The 24,298-nt window shown below is 40.9% G+C and overlaps 1 protein-coding gene across 2 annotated transcripts; it reads right to left on the minus strand.

The window, feature by feature from the left end:
* Window positions 1–6,287: 6,287 nt before the first annotated feature.
* Window positions 6,288–23,615, minus strand: LOC133663634 (zinc finger and BTB domain-containing protein 38-like). Of its 2 annotated transcripts, XM_062068253.1 has the most exons (3): window positions 23,471–23,615; window positions 22,701–22,968; window positions 6,288–10,315 (listed from the first exon to the last, which is right to left on the minus strand). In XM_062068253.1, exon 3 carries the CDS (start codon window positions 10,293–10,295, stop codon window positions 6,858–6,860), a length of 3,438 nt encoding a protein of 1,145 aa, XP_061924237.1. In that variant the 5' UTR covers window positions 10,296–10,315; window positions 22,701–22,968; window positions 23,471–23,615; the 3' UTR covers window positions 6,288–6,857. The 2 variants fall into 2 exon arrangements, with proteins under 2 accessions (XP_061924237.1, XP_061924239.1); XM_062068255.1 differs by lacking the exons at window positions 22,701–22,968; window positions 23,471–23,615 and adding an exon at window positions 11,605–12,198.
* Between the last annotated feature and the right edge of the window lie 683 nt (window positions 23,616–24,298).

Genomic DNA, 24,298 nt, shown 5'->3' on the forward strand with positions numbered 1-24,298 from the left:
AAACATTCTACTTCAGCAATTGTGGCTTTATTTCTCAGAATTTGTTAAAGTACAATGAACATAAACATGCCCAAAATATGAGTGATGGATGAGGAACACATATGCTCAACTTGGCCCTGTCTGCCAGTGCAATTACAACATATATCATACAACCCCACTCTCTTTCATTTGTGCAAACCATGTAATAAAATAATCAATTAATTCCTGATTCCTTAATGGGACTGCACAACGTCACTTGTGGCTTTTAGGCTAAAGCTAGCAGACTCTACGTATAACAGTAACTCGACCTGTTTAACGTATCAAGTTACGTGCTGACAGAACGTACTCACAAAGAGATAACCACACCGTCACTGAATGTAAACATGGCTAAACATGCTGCTGAAGTAACACACACATAATGAATTGACGTTAGCGTAACAAAAGCTAACTTTAGCCTGAAGTTAGCAGCCCATTTGCGCCAGGAGTATGTGGAAAACGTACTAATGTATTAGCTTACTATGACATTTATCGATTATGTTAACAGCATTTGTAACTTACCTTCGAAAAAATATCCTTGTGGCGAGCCTTAAAGGCCTACTGAAACCCACTACTACCGACCACGCAGTCTGATAGTTTATATATCAATGATGAAATCTTAACATTATAACACATGCCAATACGGCCGGGTTAACTTATAAAGTGACATTTTAAATTTGCCGCTAAACTTCCGGTTCGAAACGCCTCTGAGGATGACGTATGCACGTGACGTAGACCGGGGAACACGGACGGGTATGCCTTCCACATTGAAGCCAATACCAAAAAGCTCTGTTTTCATTTAATAATTCCACAGTATTCTGGACATCTGTGTTCGTGAATCTGTTGCAATCATGTTCATTGCATTATGGAGAAGGAAGCTGAGCAAGCAAAGAAGAAAGTTGTCGGTGCGAAATGGACGTATTTTTCGAACGTAGTCAGCAACAACAGTACACAGCCGGCGCTTCTTTGTTTACATTCCCGAAAGATGCAGTCAAGATGGAAGAACTCGGATAACAGAGACTCTAACCAGGAGGACTTTTGACTTCGATACACAGACGCCTGTAGAGAACTGGGACAACACAGACTCTTACCAGGATTACTTTGATTTGGATGACAAAGACGCAGACGTGCTACTGTGAGTAGGCAGCTTTGGCTTCTAAACATTTGATCGCTTGACCGTATGTGCGCAACTTTTTTTTGCGTATGTACGTAACTTTTTTAAAATATATAAGCTTTATGAACCTTGGGTTAGGTGAACGGTCTTTTGGGCTGAGTGATTGTGTGTGTTGATCAGGTGTTTGAATTGTATTGGCGTGTTCTATGGAGCTAGGAGCTAGCATAGGAGCTAGGAGCTAGCATAACAAACACGCAGGTGTTTTTATGCAGGATTAATTTGTGGCATATTAAATATAAGCCTGGTTGTGTTGTGGCTAATAGAGTATATATATGTCTTGTGTTTATTTACTGTTGTAGTCATTCCCAGCTGAATATCAGGTCACCCCCGGCTCTCACAGCATCTTCCCTATCTGAATAGCTTCAACTCCCCACTAGTCCTTCACTTGCACTTTACTCATCCACAAATCTTTCATCCTCGCTCAAATTAATGGGGAAATTGTCGCTTTCTCGGTCCGAATCTCTCTCACTTCATGCGGCCATCATTGTAAACAATAGGGAACTTTGCGTATATGTTCAACTGACTACGTCACGCTACTTCCGGTAGGGGCAAGCCTTTTTTTTATCAGATACCAAAAGTTGCAATCTTTATCGTCGTTGTTCTATACTAAATCCTTTCAGCAAAAATATGGCAATATCGCGAAATGATCAAGTATGACACATAGAATAGATCTGCTATCCCCGTTTAAATAAAAAAAATTCATTTCAGTAGGCCTTTAAGGTGCCGCTTAAGGTTGGTCGTATTTTTTCCGCATATTTTGTGGCCACATTTGTCACCGCCTTCCTTCACAATACACTCTGTTTTAATATCTGCTGGGTTATATTTAAAATACACCCATATGTCGTCTCTACGTTTGCGACCACCGAGCCCCTGTGTTGAAACTGCTGCCGCCATCACGGTCCATTGCCTGTTGAGTAACAACAGTCTGACGTGTTGAGCACGTTGTGCGCTGCACGCCAGTTGGGGGGCGTGGTTTTAATTGACACACACAATAAACAGAAATGTCATGCATTTAAACGTCTGACAGATTACCCACTAACATTTTCGTCCGTTCTCGTCTCGTCAACGAAAACTCACACACGTCTCGTCATGTTTTCGTCATCATAGAGACATGTTTATCTCGTCACCGTCTCGTTATCGTCATGAAAAAAAGTGCCGTCAACGAAATTATTTCGTCATCGTCATCGTTGACGAAAACAACACTGAAGAAAATAACATGATTCGGTATGAAGATGCTACCAAAACACACACTACACAATATGAAATTGCTCCAGTTGTCTGTAGGTGACGTCAGCAGGCTGATGTAGGCCCGTCCACATTTTGGAGCTAAAAGTGGGCATTCCAAAATACGTGGAAATCCTTACTGTCTATTTTGGGATTCATTTTACCCGTAGACATCATTTTTAGGTCCAGAACAATGAAATAAGTGTCAATGTTGCCAGCATCAGACAGACCCTTCAATGTTTCCAGCGGACACTCTTTCTGACGCAATCCTGGCTCGCACCTGCACCCACTGCCACTCTGGCTTTGGTGACAGAAAAGGAAAGGGCCAGGAATAAATTGCTTTGTGAATTCCGTTGACATTTTGCAAACTATTTTTGATCAGTGATCACGGAACGTGCACGTTTGTTTCTGAATACAGGGACGGTTTCATTTTCCAAGAGTTGGTTAGCAACCCTGAGTCAGACAGCACACCAAGCTGATGACACCGAAAACAGTCCACACGGATTACAGGATATGTTTGTGCATGCACACAAATCTCAATTTTAATCTGAATCAAATATGAAATACTTTCAGTATGGGGAGAACAAGAGAAAGAAAAAGAACACCATCTTCTGGATCTGGTGGTGCAATGGGCCCTCTGCCTTTGGTTAAAAGGCCACTCGTGACTGATCAAACCTTTACCAATGGAGAAAATGCAGAAAACCAGTGGATCCAACTCGCATTGATACATAGGAAGATATCTGTATCAGTTCGATACTGGCGTAATTATATAAATATTTTACCATACATTTGTGTTCGGCTGATGGCGAGACCCCAGGATGCAGAGGCGTGCAAGTCCATCCATCACTTTTCTTCTGCTTATCCGAGGTCGGGCTGTGGGGGCAGCAGCCTAAGCAGAACAGCCCAGACTTCCCTCTCCCCAGCCACTTTGTCCAGCTCCACCCAGGGGATCTCACGGCGTTCCCAGGCCAGCTGGGAGACGTAGTCTCACCATTGTGTCCCGGGTCCGAATTCCCCTTGGCCTCCTACCGGCCGGACATGCCCTAAACGTCTGACCAAATGCTCTAACCACTTCATCTTGTTCCTCTCGATGTGGAGGAGCAACGGCTTTACTCTGACCTCCTGAATGACAAGAGCTTCTCACCCTAAGGGAGAGCCCCGCCCCCCGACGAAGAAAACTAATTTCGGCCGCTGGTACCTGTGATCTTGTCCTTTTTGTCATAACCCAAAGCTCATGACCATAGGTGAATATAAAATTGAGAGCTTTGCGTTCTGGCTCAGCTCCTCCTTCACGACGACGGATCGATACAGGGTCCGCATCACTGCAGATACCGCACTGATCTCACAATACACTCTTTCCTCCCTTGTGAACAAGACTCTGAAGTACTTGAACTGCTATAATTGGGGCAGGACTTCCTCCCCAACCCGCAGATGGCACTCCACCCTTTTCCAGGGTGGTGATGATTCTCATCCTGGTCGCTTCGCACTCGGCTGCGAACCGATCCAGTGAGAGTTGAAGATCCTGGCCAGATGAAGCCAGCAGGACCACATCATCTGCAAAAAGCAGAGACCTAATCCTGTAGCCACAAAAACGGATCTCCTTAACGCACTGAATGCGCCTAGAAATTCTGTCCATAAAAGTTGAACAGAATCTGTGACAAAAGGCAGCCCTGTCGGAGTCAAACCCTCACTGGAAAGGGGTCCGACCTACTGCTGGCAATGCGAATCATGCTCTGACACTGATCATACAGGGAGCGGATGGACCCCATACTCTCTGAGCACTCCCCACAGGACTTCCTGGGGACACGGTCGAATGCCTTCTCCAAGTCCAGAAAATACATGTAGACTGGGTGGGTAAACACCCATGCACCTTCGAGGACCATGCAGAGTAAGCTGGTCCACAGTTCCACGACCAGGACAAAAACCACACTGCTCCTCCTGAATCCAAGGTCGGCATGCAGCTCAAAGAATGTAAGTCTTTACTTCGAGAGCATAAAACAACAGAAACATAAGGCTAGTGCAAAGGCACGTAGCAGCAGAGCAATAGTCCAGCGCTGGCAAAGAGCAACAGGTGAACCTAAATAGACTTGATTAGAAGTAGAAAACAAGTGTGCTGGCAGGAAACGAAATTGAAAGTGAAGGTGCAGCAAAACAAGGAGTCCAACAGGAAGTAGAACCAAAATAAGCGAAATGATACAGAACACAGGAAAATAAAATACAAACTGTCATGTGGGCTGATGACAACATGATTGATACTGGTATATGTATACATGTATATTGCTTACACATTTTAGAAAATAATTAATTAGAAACATGAAGGCTTTGAATGAATGACAGCCAATAATAAGATACAGTATTTATTTTTTACATTATTAACAATTGTGTCTAATTACAATAAATAATTGTATTTTGTTGATATTGTTACATTGTCTTATGTTATTTTTGTGTTTTGTACTTCATGCTCCAAACATACAGTATATATATATATATATATACTAGGGGTGTCTAAAAAAATTAAATTCTCGAATAAATCTAAATTCTTATTTGTAACGATTCTTAATTATTTTCGTTCTTTTGGTTGTTTTGGAGCTTCAGCCATGATCGCAGTAATTGCAGATAGGCGTTCTTTTTCTTATTCTTTTAGTTTTTCCTGGTGGCACGCATGCATTCGCATCGACTTCCGTTTTTTTAACGAATGAGTAAAGGTGGAGTGACGTATGCCTTAAAGCAGTCTGCACATTTGTAGTTTCTTGTGTGGCAGGGTTCCTGCCACCCTCCTCAAAGTTGCTAAGTGCCAGTGAAAGCGGTACAGACCCCCTCAGGCCATGACAGAGGTGTCATTCAACTACTTGTAAGTCATGTATCATCCAAAACGTTATGAAAATATTTTATGAAGTTTGAAAAGGTACTTAGTGCTGCTTTAAATATTATTTTTGTAATTTTTGTATTGTATTTATTTTTATTTGGATTCACTTTACAGGTTCATTCTGAAGGGTAGCACTGAAGCGTACACATACCAGGTATGTTAAGACAATTTTATACTCATATTTTCGTTATTTTTTTAAGTTTTATTTAGACTTTTTAAATCAATGAATGCATTTTATTCTTGCTTAATGTGTATTTTTTTGGTATATATCCATATTTTGGGGCGGCGTGGGTCAGATGGTACAGCGGCCGTGCCAGCAACTTGAAAGTTTCTAGTTCAATTCCAGCTTCCGCCATCTTAGTCATGGATGTTGTGTCTTTGGGCAAGACACTTCACCCACCGTGCTCCTGATGGGTCATGGTTAGCGCCTTGCATGGCAGCTTCCGCCATCAGCATGTGAATGTGACGTATAATGTAAAGCCCTTGGGGTATTGTGAAGGTTTAGTAAAGCGCTATCTAAATACAGACTATTTACTATTACCATTTTTTAGATGAGGAGAAATTCAAACTAGTGATGACACTGCCAAAGCATGGGAACCATTACCCATGAAATAATTGAACAATGAATAACCAGAATAATTGTTACTAATAGAGTAGGCAATATTTGTGTAAATTTAATGATTCTGATCTACATCTTATCGTATGACTGACACTAGTGATTGTTTCCTTGATTAAAAAAAAAAACTAACTGATGGCGTGAACGACACTTTGAAGGGAACTGCTACTCAAGATCCGGCTAACTTCAAAGAGCCATAAATCCTATCTCTCGTCCCATCGCAAGCTCAGTCTTAAATAAGAAAATGCTTGGTACGTCTGGAGAATTCATCTGCAGGTGAACGGATCGTAGAAATTTACTTTTCACATATTGCTTCCCAAAAGGTGAGGCAGAGCAGATAATCCTAGTGGTCGCTAAACCAAGAGAGTAAACAAACAACAAAACTGTTTAATATATGAATAATATTTATTTAAATAACTTTACATGGTTAATACGTCCTGTGTATATCAAACACAACAAAGTAGGAACTGTAATTTTGTATTCAAAACACAAAAGGATTACATTTAAAACAAAATAACACATGTCTTTTTTTCTTTTTTTTTAACAAGCGCGTGAGAGTATAAAGTGCAACATACCAAGTTCAATTATAATGGAATGGGAGACCAAAAAATGTGAGTTTTTCCCCCCACCACATACAGTTAAGATGTTGCAATCAACTGTTAACTGCATACTATTAATCATCAGAAAACTTTGGGGGAATACTTTGTGAACATTTCCCAAACAATGCATAGACAATAAAATACAGTCCGTGTCTGTGAGAAGATCCGCAAAACATCTAAGTTAGAAAAGTCACTCCGTTCAGTGTAGGATAACATTCCAGCAGACACTAGGCATTTCTATTCAGTGTTTTAGAAACATTAAGTTCTGCTACAAAGTTTTAGTATTTACTACTCAAAGCAGTGACTAAACGTTTGGGGTCATTCACTTTCTATCTTGCCTCTCTAGTAGGCTTTTAAAGGGTTTTAGAAAGAGGGTTCTTCTTTACACACCCATTTCTCGGGCTTGTGTGCAGATATGTCGTCGTCTTTAGAGTCCGAGGCATTCTTCTTTGACTGTTTGCAGGACTTCTGGGGATCATTTAGGCTTTTTGTTTCCAAGCTGTCCTTGTTTCGATCAGTGTCCATGTTTTGGACTACCTGTTTTGAGCCGGCATGCATAGAATGTGGAGGATTGCTTTTTTTTGTCATTTTACGTTTTATTTTAGAAGGTGTCGAAATGAACAGCGTCTCAGTGTGGGATGGTAAAGAACTTTTAATGTGGGTGTACGTCATGTCCGGATGCGTCAAAGCTATTAACTCACCAGTGTCCTCAGTTTTAGGCTTTGTAATTGGAAAATGTCCCTTTTCCTCTATTTTTATTCCAGGACTTATTTGATTGTCATCCTCCTCTGTTTTGATGTAGTTCTGGTTGTTGTCTTCGCTCTGGTTATCCAAATATTCGGAACATGGTGGACTGGTGTAACCCTCTCCAGTTGTCTCCTGGTGTTTCTTCTCATGGCTTTTCTTGGTGGCAAGGTAGAGAAACCGCTGAGGACAGAAGGAGCAGCGATACTTCTTCTCTGGGTTGGGGCTACGGGGGGAATTATCAAAGCAGGAGCCATTTTCCATACAGCTGTTGCAGTTGTAATCATTGCCACCGGGCGTCTCCCCTGGGGGACCTTGTTTACCACAAGTACGACAGAAATATGGATGGGAACCAATTATGTGTGCTCTTAAACCGGTCTCTGTGATAAAAGAGCTGTCACAAATGTCACAATTGTAGGTTGTCCTTGGGCTGCAACTTTTGTGAAGACGTTTCGCATCTCCACTCCCACCTAAGATACTGTCTGCTGTCGGCATACTGTCCAGGTTTGTCTCACTGGCACTGACATCGGTTGTAACTGTGTCATTGTAATGGTGAAATAAAGCATGCCTGTGTTTGTATCTCAGCTTTTTCCTCTTCTTTTTTGATTTGTAAGAATAGTAGGGACGCCAGGGCATGTCAGCCATGTCTAAATCATTGGGCTCTTCAACTGTCTCAGACATCATACCAGCAATCTCTGGTCTGAGGCGAAGCCTTGGGCTCTCTAATGTGTCACTTGTTGAATGGAGTTGGCTATGGCCCTCCAACTCCAGCTTTCTAATTTTCCTTTTCCTTCGTGGGAAAAGCTTGGAGCCCTTTATTCTGCGGCGGATGATGGCCTCATCACCTATTTTCACAGTTATCTGGCAGAGTGGCATTGCGTCACCATCTGCGGATGGACCCGGGCATACAGGTTTGGCAATGTAGGTGGCCGTCTTGGGTCCTGCGGTCTTATCGAGCCTCAAATTCTCAGAACTTGACTGTAGCATTTCCTTGGTCATTTTCTCAACTCTTTTTGCAGAAGCTGATAACTCACTAAGCTTATCAACCGTATTCAGTGAGTTTAGGAATGTCACATTTTGACTGATTGCATCAAGAGGGTTATTGTCCACTGTGGATGACTCCGGATCCTTTTGCGAAGGGACTGCACTGTCAAAGTTAATGAAGGGTGAACTTTCCTTCTCAACATCTTTACCTGTACCTTTCTTGTGATCAACGCTGATGCGAGGCATAAAGGGTGCTACCATCATTGGCGTCGCCATGAATGTTAAAGGCAATGGAACACCGTCAGGATGGCTGCTTCCTTCAAATTGCGGGCTGAGAGGATTGTTCTCCAGTGGAGCTTGATAGTCTCCTTCATCACCCTCTGAGAATGTCTGACTATAAGTCTTGTATTGTCTTTTCCTGAACTTCTTAGGCAGTAGTCTGTAGAGTTTGATTGGGTAAACACTGGCTTTCAGACCGCCATTGGCAGATTTTCGCTTCATGGCTAGTGTGGGATCAATCCCGTGAAAAGACTTCTGATGGTTCTTCAAGATGTAATATGTCATGAATGTTTCCAAGCAAAAAATGCACTGGTAGCGGCGTTCGCCTGTGTGCCAGATTTCGTGCTTGGTACGGTACTCTGCCAGTGCAAACACTTTATTACAATAATGACAGGGATAAGCCCTCTGCCAGGAATGTACATTCTCATGCCGCTTCAGACTGGAAAATGTTATATACACACGTTTACATACACTGCAGGGGTATCTCCTCTGACTGCCGCCTGGCATTTTTATATTTTCATCTGGAAGAAGGGGCCTGGTGGCGGCCGTGTCAATAGAGAAAAGGTCAGTCTTGATGTTCTCCTCCCTCAACACGCTACCTGAATGGAGGTCCACCTCTGTGACAGCTATTTCACTAGACTCTAGTTCAGACTTCCCTCTCCCTACCTTCGGACAGTTCTGTTCATGGTTGCGCAGCCGTTTGGGTCGTATGAATTTTTTGTCACAAAACCTGCAAAACAAATGACGAATGGAACCCTTTTTATGTACGTTGGAGTGAATGGCAAGAAGAGCTTCATTTGTGAAAATTTCCGGACAGTGCTCACACCCATAGATTGAGACGCTGTCCTCCGCGTGTGGGGAGCGAGTCGGAGGACAAGACTCCTTCTGCATGTGGCCGTTGGCCAAAGAAACGACTGCATTTACAGGCTTGTCTTTGTCTGCCTCTGGGAAGAGTGGAGGTGCTAAAGTATTTGGTTTATCAGTGTGTGGTTCACTTTGTGTTGGAAACAAAGTACCTCTCAACCTGTGGCGCTTTTTGAGCGGGCCTGTATTCTGGTAAGTTAGTTGTTTGAGCTGTAATGTTTCCGATTTAGACCCTTTGCTATCCCTTTGATTGGGCTGACCTTTTTCTTCAGTGACTTGAATAACAGCATATGAATGATCTGAAAACATGTAGGTGCTTTTATTGATCCCATTGAGGCAGGAGGATGTTGTGCAACTTGCAGGGAGTTGCCCCTCATCTGGTGACTGCCTCGCCTCTTCATCACGGGTAAATGGATTGTTCCCAGGACACCCCTCAGTGATAGAGAAGGCATTGGTAATTCGTGGTCCTCTGCCACCATCAAGCTCCACAAGCCTAGTGGCTTCATCCAGATTTTTTTTAAGCACAGTGGCTGTGCCCCAGTTTGCGGATGTAACACATTCTGGTAAATTCTGAGTTTTGTCTGGTCTCTCTTGGTCTGCGAGCTTTGCTAAAAAAGATATACCAAGTCTTTTCCCTGCTGCTACTAACTCCTGGCTGCTATCACAAGGCCATATAACCTTTGAGGAGTAGATAAAGTTCAAGACACAGGCAAAAACCTCAGACTTAAGGTCCATCAGTTCCAACACCTGGCAGGTAGTCCGTGCCTCACACGTCAGAGCGTTCTTGAAGTAGCCACTGCATGCTGCCAGAATGTTCTTGTGGGCGCGGAACTTCACATCCTCCACCACAATAGTCACATCGCAAAAAAGGTCTTGTGAGCGCTGCTCGTTGAGCTTGCTAAGCACAGTCTGAGGGTGAAAACTATCCATCAGGTTTTAATTGCAGCCATCTAAAAAAAACAAAAATCACATTAGTGGCAAACAAAACAGGAAAAGGTACAACTCCTTAAAATAATTATAAATAACAATAAATAAGCACTCTCTCATTATTCAAAAGGTCTTATAGTATCACAACACTAGATGGCAGTAATATTCCAACAGATAAACTACCAATGCATCTTTCAATAAAGCTTTGAGTGTATGTAATGAGCCATACAATATCCTCTTTCTGTTTTTAAGTACTTAAAGATTGATGTTACTGTTTTGGCTGGATTTGGAATCTGTTGGTTTTATATAATAATAATAGACACAAAAAGGAACAAAACTGAATGAAAACTGTAATCCGGGAGAGTATTGTGACTGTAAAAAAACAAAAACAAACCTGCGACGGTACTATGCTATAACTATTCTATTCTGTTGACATGTGAGGAAATGATACAATTTGTGGATTTGCATGAACACATACAGGAAGTTACAGTCCATTCACTGTCACTTTGAAAGCAGAGGCACCTTACGGCAGGGTTATCAAACTTATCAAGCGGCAGGCTGGTCTGAGTCACACTTCATTGTGTCTCACTAAGTCACACACTTCTCTACCGACTATTCATTCTGTGTGTTCAATGTTGTCCATTAAAATCTGCAGGAAATTACCTTTGAGACACCTCTCTTTTTTTTGTTCTGAGCTTTATCTTGAGCAGTGGACATAGTCTGTACAGGTCAGGCAGGTAGTGAGTGATACGACAAATACAATATGGCCGCCACACTTCTCATGTTGCTGAAAATGCAAGCGGCCTCCTTTCTCCGACAGGCCTATGTTGTCATAGCAACCTGCTACTGCGCAGTATAGCAAACATTTCATGCTATCTTTATTCCGTTATTTTCTTCTTCTTTTTTTTTTTTTAACAACCTACAACTCAAAAAGCTGAGCTTGAAGCTTGTTTGAATCGGCTACTTTGTCCGCAGCAGTCATTCCTTTCCGCCCCAAAGGAATTTCTTATCACAGCATGTGATGTGTCATGGCTGTAATGCAACATGTTTGTTATTTACTAGTTTAACCTTGACATTCTAAAGCTGCAATATATCTTCCCATTTTTTTTTTTAACTCTACACTATTTTTCATACTACATTCCTAGCGGTAACTTAAAAATGTGTTATTCTCCACACCTAACTGGCATAAAGCGGTCATGATATTTTTTTAATGTACAAAAACAAATCACTAACAAAGCGATGACGGTCTATCGTCTTCTAAAAAAAAAAAAAAAACGCCAACAAAGCAAAAATTTAACCATGCAAAACATACCTCAGCAAGTCAGAGAAAAGGGATGCAGGTCAACGCAGTGTAACTTTTCAATTCCCAATTTTAATAGAAACTGTTTAGCAAGGGCGAGACGGAAGTCTTTTTTTTAATAAGTGAACAGGAGTGCTGTCAGAAGCAGAGCCTTTTTCCGACATCTTTCCTCCTCTCCCTCTCTGTGTGCGGACGACTCCAGCTTCCCTGTCTTTAGCTGCTATCTTTGCAGCCCGAGTCCTGATCTGGATCTGCCCTGCTTTTTCCTGCTCGAGCTGTCCTCTCTTCTGTCCTTCCGCGTCGCGTGGCTAAACTGGAGGATGGGCGAGAAAACGACGCGTGCATTGCAGGAAATGGCAACTTTTACCGAGCCTGGCGGCAGGGCTGAGGAGAGAGCGGAGAGATACTGGGTGCTACGTTGCACACGAGCTACAGAGCAAACGCAGCTGCGTTGCTGGTAGCAGGGGTTCTCTGCTATACATAAATGGCTCATTAATCCCCCCACCAGCGCCACACCAGCTGCATCCCGATGCTGACCATAACCAAAGAAATCTCTTGAAAGATGTCAAGCAGCTAAATATTTTTTCAGAAATAAAACCGTGAATTCATGCATGGGGAGAGTCTCACCAGGTGCAGCAATATGCGCTTACAGAGGCAACGGTTAGGTAATGCAGAACCAAAACAAGATGGCGGAAACTGTAGTCCTCATTCGTAGCACCGCAAAGCAAAGTAGGAACGATTTCAGACCTTTTCTCTCACAATCACAGGAAGCTTGCGCACATAATGTGATTTTTAGGGTAAAACAGTCCGATACTAGCAGAGTATATGCTGACATAGAGGCTGCAGATTGATGCACAGGCAGCAGATGCGTCAGCACTGCAGACGAGAGGAAGGGGGGTGGGGGCTGAATCTGAACCCGCCATGGCACTGAGCATCTCACTTGCCTGTGAGGATGGAGATGCAGCTTTCATTTCCGCGGGTGTAGGTCACATGACTATTTATTTCAAGATGGCTGCAAGCAACTACGAATGTCTCTCAAAAGACATTTGATCATTCGCCGTTTATACACAATTAATCCCCAATGTGTCTTCTTGAGAACCAGCATGCCTCTGTAATAGGCATTTGATTTTCAAATTAATCCAGTTCTTAGTGATTGTTATTGATTAAAAAAAAAAATAATTAAAAAAAATAGATTTATTTGTTTTTATTCGTCCTGTCCAGCCACTCAGGCAAATCGTATTGTTCATGCAGATGCCCATATTTACTGTACAGATTTACTTAAGAAAAGAGAAGTGCCTTATTTTTATTTGACTTTATCAAATGTTTGGGTAGGATTTTATTACAGAAAACCACTTTTCTTTTAAGTACTATAGAAATGTATCAGAGCTGTTATATATTCTACGGAGGAATGTAGTTATTCATACAACTGGAACCCAATGTTAGTAAAAAAGCATTGATTTTGAATCGAGAATCAATTCTGGATCGAATAGTTACTCCCGAGAATCGAATCGTGTGGTGCCCAAAGATTCACAACCCTAGCAAATAGCACTGTTGTGCAAAACACAAACGTTCCCTGCATAGGACGCTGGCTCTCGGGCGGATATAGTGTGGTTTCCTCTTCAGGGCAGGTATAAGAAATAAATCCGGTCTCATCAATGCACATTTAACCACAAGTAAAACATATATTCTTTTAAATTACGTTAACTACAAAGCAACCTAGACACCAACTCAGGGGTGTCCAAACGTTTTCCACTGAGCACCGTACACTGACAAGTCAAAGCATGCTAGGGCCATTTTGATATTTTTCATTTTCAAACCAAATCCAAAATATTTATTTTAACCTTTCAGGCTTCCATCAAGTTTAGCCTCGAAGATCCGAAAGGGTCTCAGCCATAAACATTTTAAAAATATCACTTTTTTTCAAGGATTATATTTTTTCGATGTAAATTTCATTTTTTTATATTTTTTAAGGCATTTTTGTTAAAGAAAACCCTGTTTCATGGCAAAACCACAAAAAACAAAATATTTCCTACACAAAACTTTTCAAAGCGGAATATTCAAATAAGTAAGTAAATTGTATTCATAAAGCGCTTTTCACAGATAAAATCACAAAGCGCTGTACAAAACATAGTTGAATTAAAACAACAATTCAATTAACACAACAAGGGCAACATTATGAAAAGGATAAAAAGTGGATTAAAAATGATATTTAAAACGTGCATTAACTAAAAGCTTTACTAACAAGAGAAGTCTTCAAATGTTTCTTAAAAGTGTAAACACAGTCAAGCTCACGGAGGGACTGGTGCAAGTTGATCCAGAGTCTGGGAGCAATAGCCTGGAATCTTTAGGAGACCCTGGCCTGAAGACCGGAGGCCGCGCCCTAAAGCTTGGGGGCATAACAAATCAGTGATGTACTGAGGGGCCCCACTATGCAACGCACGGAAAGTCAGGACTAAAGTCTTAAACTCTTTGCGGAATTTGACTGTAAGCCAATGAAGACTGGATAAACTGGGGGTAATGTGGCCTGTTCTGTCCAATGTGAAGTAATTGGATCCATGAATAGATAATTCATAACATTTATTTAGATTAATTATCTTTTGAGCAATGACACTTTCTGAAGAAAAAAAACAGCCTGCATGGCAGCTTTGTGTTACCAGAGTCAACAATGCAACTTTTTCTCGTTACATTTCACCTGTTTGATCTTTTAGTTTCCATTTTTTTTGGGAACAGTACTTTAAGAATGTGCCGCGGGCCGCACTTTGGACACCCCAGCACCCACTAATCATGTTTTTATAATAATGACACTTGTCCATTGGGGATGTGACTCATACAACTAGGGCTGCGGCCATCGATTATTTTAGTCATCGGGTAATCCATCAATTATTTTGTTCGATTATTCGGATAAAACACACTTTATAGCCTCAATGTGTTTTTTTAGTGTAAATAGTTGAAATACATTTTTTTTCTGATATTCAGATTCTTTTTTTTCTAATAAATGCACATCATCAATAATAAAATTGCACTTTTTAAAAAAAACAACTCTGTTTGTCGTCACACAGATAACGGTACTCATGGCCGTAACTACCATTGAGGGCACCGAGGTCATGTCCTCCGTATTTTTCAAGTGACAAGAAGAAGATGATAGGATATGAAAAAGTACTTTACGTTACACATCTCTATGCGTTGATCCTCTTCTCTCAATATACGATCTCTGGTCATGCACAGCCCGCTACAACTCCAACAATGTCCACTTTAAATTTACCCTATTTTTCGGACTATAAGGCGCACCTAAAATCCTTTCATTTCCTCAAAAATTGACAGTGCGCGTTATAACCCGGTGCGCCTAATGTATGGCATAATTCTGGTTGTGCTTACTGACCTTGAAGCAATTTTATTTGGTACATGGTGTAATTATAAGTGTGACCAGTAGATGGCAGTCATATGTAAGAGATACGTCTAGACTGCAATATGATGGCAGTAAACAACACCAAATCTTTAAAATGTTCCATTGAGAATATAGAACATTACACACGGCGCTCAAAAATGTGTCAAAATGTTTTTAGTACGATTTCCGTAAACTATGAAGCTGCACCGCTTGATGGATTGCCGGCGCATTAAACATACAAGTATTATGATGGTGCGTGTATTAGGACAACAAAATGGCACCAATTAGCAGACATGTTACCTGCCATTTTGTTTCACAATATTATGCAAAACCAACTTTTCTTACCTTCTGGTACCTGCTGATGTGTATTTGAGATCTGCATAAGTCCTGAAAATGTCTGTGCGTTCGCAATTGTAGTCTGTGCCGACACCGTAGTCATTAGCTTCTTCTTTTTCTCTACCTTCTTATGTGGCATTCATTTTCCGCTGTTGCCATTTTTAATATAAAGTAGTGTAAAGTTCTTACTTATATCTGTTAGTAGACTAGCTATCAAAGCGCTAAAAACTGTTGTAGGTTTACATAATTCACCCATGGAACTTTAGTTATTAGAGGGTTCCGGTCGGACGTTTTTTGATGTTGAATTATTGAGCCACGGATGAGAAGATGCTGCTCCGTTATTGATTTAAGTAAAGTCTGAATGTCATTTAAACAGTTAGCTCCATCTTTGGACATTTCTTCCACTCTCGTACTTGCACGCTACAACGGTACAACAAAGATGACGGGGAGAAGACGCTGTCGAAGGTGAGCCACGTAGGTAAGACCGCCCACAAAACAGCGCATCCTGAAGAGACGCTCAGAAAGCTACTTGAAAATGGTCTGTAAAACATAATCTATGCACTTTCACCAAAAAACCACCATCACATATTATGTAGACCACAAAATAGTGTTTTAAATTTAGAAGAAAAAAAAAAAAATTACCCCTTTAGTGCGCCTTATAATCCGGTGCACCTTTTGTATGAAAAAAGACCTGAATAAACTCGATCATCAGCAGTGCGCCTTTTAATCCGGTGCGCCCTATGGTCTGAAAAATACGGTAAACATTATCCGATCCGAAATGTGCTGTCAACATAACGTTAACATGAAATCATACTGATGTAACTAATGTTGCTTTCACCTGAAGGAAATTGATGTGGAAGGAACGCTGTCGGTATAATACAAATGCAGAACATGTGCTCTGCGTGGGGCTTCGCGATTAGTGGATCAGTGAAGAAGCACATTAAAATGTCAATTATTGAATGACAAGGCGCTTCATACAATATTGTACCCCAAACATATTCCTATACACGTCATACTCAGTCACTGATTAAAATATAAAAGCAAAGTTTCCTTCATCACTTCCGGTGGCACCGTGGCGGACGTCATTAAGACTTGCAGTGCAAAGCAGAAGATCTTGGGTTCGAACCCTGGTCGTGGTTGAAAATTTGGTATGTTTTTTAAATGTATGTTTCAATTATGTTAAAAGTGTTTAATATCTTAGACTTTAGGATATTAATAAAAAAGTGGACTGTTACACAATAATGCTGATCATCAAAGATGTTAGACAGATTGTTACAGCTCAATTAAAGCGTTTGCTATTCTGGAAATGAATTGCATTGCTCAAGGTAATATAATTTATATGGTGCTGGGATACCCATAATTGCAGCCTTTCAAAGTTCCTCTTGGACAACCAATTTTTGATCTCAGTATTCGTCAAATCCTAGTTACGGCCCTGACGGTACCCACACACCACCACTCTCCTGTGCGCTCTTTTGCAGCAGCTTTGTGGAAACTACAGTACAGGCCAAAAGTTTGGACACACATTCTCATTTCAATGCGTTTTCTTTATTTTCGTGACTATTTACATTGTAGATTGTCACTGATGGCATCAAAACTATGACACCTGTGAAGAGAAAACCCTTTCAAGTGACTACCTCTTGAAGCTCATCGAGAGAATGCCAAGAGTGTGCAAAGCGGTAATCAGAGCAAAGGGTGGCTATTTTGAAGAAACTAATATATAAAACATTTTTCCAGTTTTTCACCTTTTTTTGTGAAGTACATAACTCCACATGTGTTCATTCATAGTTTTGATGCCTTTGGTGACAATCTACAATGTAAATAGTCATGAAAATAAAGAAAACGCATTGAATGAGAAGGTGTATCCAAACTTTTGGCCTTTACTGTATGTCCGCATCTTTGAAGTTCCTGGCACTCCATGCAATTTGGATTTTATTTATTTTTTGTATTAGTTACACTCAATTAGTCAAAGTTTTTTTTATAATCGTATCAATAAATTACTCAATTGTTGCAGTCCTATTGACAACAGCTTACAATTCAATTTGATTCTGATTCCTGAGGGTGACAATTCTTGATTCAAACCGATTCTTGACATATATTATTAGTATATAAATCACAATAAAACAGGTCACAAATTACAAAAGATCCTCTTAGTTGCTGACGTGTATACTCTCAGCAAGTAAGCGCAGAGATGGTCTGAGAAATTTTAATTTCCTGAAAATTAAGAATCGATTTGGAATCGTGATGAACAACAGTTGCGATTCAGATGTCAATCAATTTTTTCCGACAGCCCAACTACGTACAGGAAGGGAGGCCTTTGGAGACACAAGCAACTGCTAGTCACTCTTTGCGACCAGGCAAATAAATTGATGTTGTGTCATTGTCTGGGGATACCAACTACCTTAGGCCAGGTACACACACAAAACATTTTTGTCCCGACTTTTCTCTTTCCGCTCGATTATCTCATCTTATAAGACTGTCTTGGGTCTGATGTGTGTAAAGAGAGATTTTTTTCTCTCAATAATTGGCTCCAAAACAGTTCGGGCCAACAATTGTAAATATTAAACTTGTTTAATAAATACTGTAAATTGGGGCTATTTTGAGAGTCGGCTAGTTATCGACAAGCTAAACCGCATGGGTCAAACTCAAGGCCCGTGGGCCAAATCTGGCCTGCCACGTCATTAAATATGGCCCATAACATAATTTTATGTAGTCCACCATGTAGTTTTATCGTGGCCTGCCACATCCTTCTAATGTGGCGCTTAACTTGATTTTATGTGGCCCACCACATCATTTTATATAGTCCATCATATAATTTTATTGTGGACCCGCCACTTCAATTTAAGTGGCCCTTCCCATTATTTTAAGTGGCAGGCCAAACAATTCTAATGTGGCCACTGAAAGACTGGAAATAAACAAGCACTTTCTGGCTAAAATGACTTGTTCTTTCAATTTTGACAGAAAAATGTTGCACATGCATACACGTTTTACTCTTTCATAGTATCTGAAGCATTTTGGGGGTTATCAAAAATAAACACTTAAATGACTGCTTGTCAACTTAACTTATGTTTTTTCATCCCTCAATCTGCAAACATTTTTATTCATCCAAAACACTTACCTTATAAAATTCTGTAAGAAAGCTATTATACCTTTATATTCATATATATATATACACACCTGTATATATATATTCACGGTTACATGTGGCCCTCTGAGGGCAGCCATAATTGCGATGAGGCCCCCATTAAAAATGTGTTTGACACCCCTGATTTAAACGATTAGTCAACTAATAGGATTTTTCATGTATAGTCATAGGCTAGCTATGTACTGTCAGATCAGTGCCCTCCATCCCGGAAATTGAGCAACACACCGCATTAATTCAAAAGATTTTGGGACTTGACCGGTAGATCCTGAACATAAAAATAAAATTAAATGCTCTCAGAGATTGAGCAACAGACCTGCTAAAATGTTTGTCAATTTTCTACTCAGCATTGAATTTGACCTTTGACTAAGGTTGTACACTTGGCTCCTCTTCTTGTACGCATGTTGACAATTTTGTGTTCAGTCTCTGAAACATGGATATTGACTTGCGTGATGTGCACCTCCCACTAAAATCCTCGAGCTGGGTCGACTCGGATCGTTAATGTTGTAATGCATCGATTTGTTCCAGCTGCAATTACACTCTCCTCCCCGTATAACTACCATTGTTGTCACAAAGTTGGAAACTAACCAGCTAAACAGTCGACGGGTTGTGGTTGCTCAGAGTGTTGACACCGCCTACGAACAGCTTTAAAAGGAGGTGGTCCAAACTGTGGCCCAAGGGCTATTAGCGGTGTGTGACTTATTTGTTATACTGCGCGGGACGTTGTAGGAAAGAAATTAAATGGAAAAAACCCTGCAGAAATGGGGAAAATAAAGAAAAGGCATAACGTAACAACAAAAAACTGAAACGATGTTACTAGGAACTAATAATAACACTAAACTGTGTCATTAAATACGTACATGTAACCTGCCTGGTTTGGTCCCCGCTCTTCTGCTCCACCTGGGACTCGAACCTGGGTCGTCCGCCCACCCCTGGTAAGTGAATTTCCCCAAAGTAGGGACTCTATTTTTAATGTTTTTTATGAATATTATATGCCTTTATAGTCTTTATAAGCCCTTCACACAGCTTCCACACACACATTGAACAATTAACCAGTGTCGGTAGGCAGGTGACACTCCTGATTGACAATCAGGGACAGGTGAGCTTCCTAATAGCCAACCAGGAACAGGTGAGGAGATAAGTGTTAAAGTACCAGTACAGTGGAAAAACAAGTTGACTTCTATATCCATTTGTAGTTACAATCTGCAAAGTATGTAAAAAAAAAAAACTTTAAACATCACCAAATGCCACAAATTCACTAAGCCATTTTGAATATTACGTTCCGAATACCTTCGGTTATTCTCTGAGATTGACGTCACGGTAATAACGCTTCTGCATTATGACCATGTTGTCAGATCAGTCATACTGAAAATACACAAACATTGGAAAGAGATGTGCTGTTTGTCATTTACAATCCTTATGTAAGTCAAGAACACATGTTTGGCTTTTTTTATGCACTCTAAATCGGAAATAAATAGCTAACAATCGAGTCAACAGATTGAGGGTCCTCTGTTGCACTCATACGCTCTCTAAAAACATCCAGAAACTGCCAACAATACTCCAGTCACATGTCTTGACCTGAAAATTAACCAAATATGAGTCATATTGTTATTATAAGCGCTAACGCAGGCGGACTATTTTAGAAACGCATTGATAGCAATGAGCTAATGCTAGCTTACGCTGCTATTGTTGACACAATGAGCCGACAGCTGCCTTTGGTTCGTCTCAAACTTGCAAAAAGTAAATTCTAGATTATAAGTCATGCATCTCTCACCTGGTAGTAGACAAATGTGGCCATGAACCGACAAGCTGGTCGACTTTCACTTTCAGGTCGATGGTGAAATAGACCCCAAAAGAAAATCTTAATTTCCCTTTAGGATTATTAAAGAATTTCTGATTCTGATTGTGATTCTTCATCTAAATGAGATTATGTGAGCGTCACGTCGGTCGGCATCCCACCAACAGTGGAAATATTACAGTGAGTGTTTGTTTTATTTTGGTTTAAATGGTTAGTTTGTATGTTTAGCACCTTGCAATGCTGCGGATGCTATAGTGCTACAATGAAAATGCATTCATCACTCGGCTTCTAAAACTTAATAATATTCTCTTTAAGTTCGGGCTCAAAAAAATTAAGTCCTGGTCAGAGATGTCCGATAATGGCTTTTTTGCCGATATATTGTTGTGTTTATGTTGTGTTACGGTGCGGATGTTCTCCCGAAATGTGTTTGTCATTCTTGTTTGGTGTGGGTTCACAGTGTGGTACATATTTGTAACAGTGTTAAAGTTGTTTATACGTCCACCCTCAGTGTGACCTGTATGGCTGTTGACTAAGTATGCTTTGCATTCACTTGTGTGTGTAAAAAGCCGTAGATATTATGTGATTGGCCGACACGCAAAGGGCCTTTAAGGTTTATTGGCGCTCTGTACTTCTCCCAGCGTCCGTGTACCACTCCGTACAGCGGCGTTTTGAAAAGTCATAAATTATACTTCTTGAAACCGATATTTTCGATATTACAATTTAAAGCATTTATCGGCCGATGATAGGACATCTCTACTTATTACTCATTCTCTTTAAGTTCGAACTCAAAAAAATAAGGTCTTGGTTCATAATTTTCCCAAAATAATTGTTGTTGGCTCTCACAAAGTCTGCTTGATTAGCATTGTTGTTGATGGGGAAGGGATATGTGGTTCCTTACTCTGCATCACGGATCGCATGACTGGCTTGCTTATTATCTCTCAAAATGGCTCGGGAATCTCTGTGAAGTTGATATTATTTTGATCATATCTATTTATTCGCAAACTTTGGAAGTCTCTAGGTGTCATAAATCAGATATATATGATAATAGCTTCAATATAGAGGCAACTTGTTTTTCCATTCTACTGGCACTTTAAGAAGCAGGAGTATTCACTGAAGACGCAACTACAAAACAGGCAGAAACACGAAAAACTACACAAAACTACCACGCAGACTGTGACAGAGTCTAAAACCTACATCATTTTAACATGAAGGCCGAAACAGGTACTCTATTGTACTTTCAATTTTGCGACACCCTAAGACTGCGGTCAATGAACCGCCAAGTGGAGAGAGAACGCTGTCACTTTAAGGCTTTTGACAAAAGGTAAAAAGTGCCATATACCGTATAAATAGACCTTGTCTTTGCCCTGCAGGTTTTACCGTCCAAAAGCAACTATAGCAGTGGTTCTTAACCTGGATTCGATCGAACCCTTGGGTGTTCGGTGAGTCGGCCTCAGGGGTTCGGCAGAGCCACCGCCGCGGAGGTCAAGACACGCCCGACTCATCGTGTAAACAAAAACTTCTCCCTGTCGGCGTATTGTGGATACCCCCAAACAAGGTTCCCTCTAATTTTCCATATGTGTGAGCAAACGCAAAAACTCCTTGAGCAATCATGTGGAGCGCATGTAAGCCACGTCAGACGTGCACATGCACTGTGGTCACACCAGCAGCACACCTGTCCCAAACCTGACTAAATAACAAGTTCAATGCTTTATTATTGTAATCAAATGACAGCAGTCATTTCCATGAGATTATTTTCTCATATAAAAGTGTTTTGGCCCACTTACAATGACTATAACATATGTGTGCTAGTATTATATGTCTGGGTGGGGGTCCTGCTTTGGAAATAATGTGTATCCCTTTCAGATATCGCATTTAGTTCTCACTAAAACATTCACATGTTGCACAATGAGATGTAAACATGGGATTAGGTGTACATTCCTGTAACTTTCCGTTTGTAAAATATATCTTTATTAGTATTTCTTTAATATAACAACATCATTTTATGATTACGGTTCGGGTTCGGTGAATGCGCATATGAAACTGGTGGGGTTCGGTACCTCCAACAAGGTTAAGAACCACTGAACTATAGTAAATGGAGGCAGGTCAAGCACTAGGACCAAGTGGGAAAGCTAAAAGCTTTTTTCCTTTGGACCGCCCACAAGCTCATGGATTGGCTCTGTTGTTCCTTGCTGCCGTGTGATTGGCCGTCCTAGCTGTCACACCATTTGGTCACGGCTCGAAAGCTTGTGTTTATCTTTCACCTAAATCCGTTTACGTTAGGCCTTTCTCCTGCCTGGGTGACGTTAGCTAGACACATTTTAATACTGCGTTATCATTTCTATGTGTTTGGTCATTAGGTGCAGTAATTGTACTCCACCCCCTCTGAAATCAAAATGTCCTTCAGTTCTCTCAATGTCACCACAACAAGCACATTTTAGTAGTCGCCTTACCCAAACGTGCGGAAGTCTTCAAACGCGCAGGAAGGGAAATGCTCCTGCTATTTAGGATCACACCCCTTCGCTTCGCATTGCGCTCCGGGTCAGACTTTCAACATCTTCTTTCCGAGCCGTCGCCTCGTTGGCGGTCCGCGGGACAAAGTTCTGGCACAGCTTCCTCCACGATCCTGGCGTTGCCATGTATAGTTGGGGAGTTCGCCTTGTGGGTGCTGCTGCGTCACTCCCGTTGCATCACTGACCCACAAAGACGACAAGCTCGAGGCTAAAGGACGACAAGGAAAACAATCAGGACTTCTTGATACCCTTCCAGCAAATACGCAAAGCCGCCTCAGATCCGGGCCGAGTCTCTGCTGTGGTATTCAGGAAGTGGTCTGGCAGACAGATCCTGTATTGTTATGTAATGATTTTTTTGATTTTTTCATTATTTGTCCTCTGCTGGACTCAGCTGAGAAGGAAGTATCCAATGTGCAGACAAGCTAATAATAACAGGCCATAATACCTTCCTGTCAAACTTTAATGTCAGGAATTCCAACATAGCTAGCAAGCTAAAACATGAACAATGAAACTAAATTGGCTCATGCGACATGTAAACGTACATTTTTCTGAAAAAAAAACGACACTTTCGTGTTCATTCTATTAACACCAGACAATAGAAGTTAGCTTAAAAAACTAATAAAGGCACTCATGTATCACAAAGATGTTAGCATGTATTGCTTCTATTGCTATAATGTTTACAAGAAGAGAAACAAGGAAATAATGCATACCTTTTGTCTTACGTTACTATTGCTTGCTTGTGCCGGTGTCAGGTGACGTAAGACTTTTTCGGATGTTTCTTAAATGTGTGCGAGTCCTTTAGGCCGCAACTGGGGGAACAAAATGACAGCACTCGTTTTGCACACGTTACTGAAGGGTTTATTGTACGCCAGCCTCCGCCTCCTCGCCTCATCTGACTATTGCTTTGCTTTGTCCTATGGCGACCTCTGCTGGCCGCCCAGGGGAACACGCCCATACAGGCTGTATTTAGGAGAGTGCAATACCGATGCATTCCGGGAGAGAGCGCAGGAGTTATTTGCCAGAGGTGGCCGATACTATAAGTGTTAGGATTCGGTGATGACTGATACCGACACTGCAATTTGTCAATATATTTGATCATTATAATCATAATAAAGATTTTAGGCAAACAACACAGACAATGTTAAACATCAACAAAATAATACAATTATTATTTCATGTCTATTTTATAACACACAATTGTTTGAGCGGAATGAATAGTGCAAAAATATTATTATTGTCTCTTGTGGTTTGTGAACAATATTGTGTATGAAAACAAACACAACAGAGCTACATCAGTACAAACAGTATCTACAAGTATGGTATTAGTATTCATTAGAACATATTAGGTTTTTTTTTAGTTTAGTTTATTATTTCTTCGGTCAATGGTCAACAAAATAAACAAAAAGTTTTACATAAACAAACAGATGTACACTACCGTTCAAAAGTTTGGGCTCACCCAAACAATTTTGTGGAATAGTCTTCATTTCTAAGAACAAGAATAGACTGTCGAGTTTCAGATGAAAGTTCTCTTTTTCTGG

The sequence above is a fragment of the Entelurus aequoreus genome, linkage group LG13, assembly GCF_033978785.1.
Source record: "Entelurus aequoreus isolate RoL-2023_Sb linkage group LG13, RoL_Eaeq_v1.1, whole genome shotgun sequence".
Classification (NCBI taxonomy): domain Eukaryota; kingdom Metazoa; phylum Chordata; class Actinopteri; order Syngnathiformes; family Syngnathidae; genus Entelurus; species Entelurus aequoreus.

Coding starts and splice junctions, on each gene's coding strand:
- LOC133663634 (XM_062068253.1), bottom strand. CDS start 10,295: ATGGATAGTTTTCACCCTCAGACTGTGCTTAGCAAGCTCAACGAGCAG.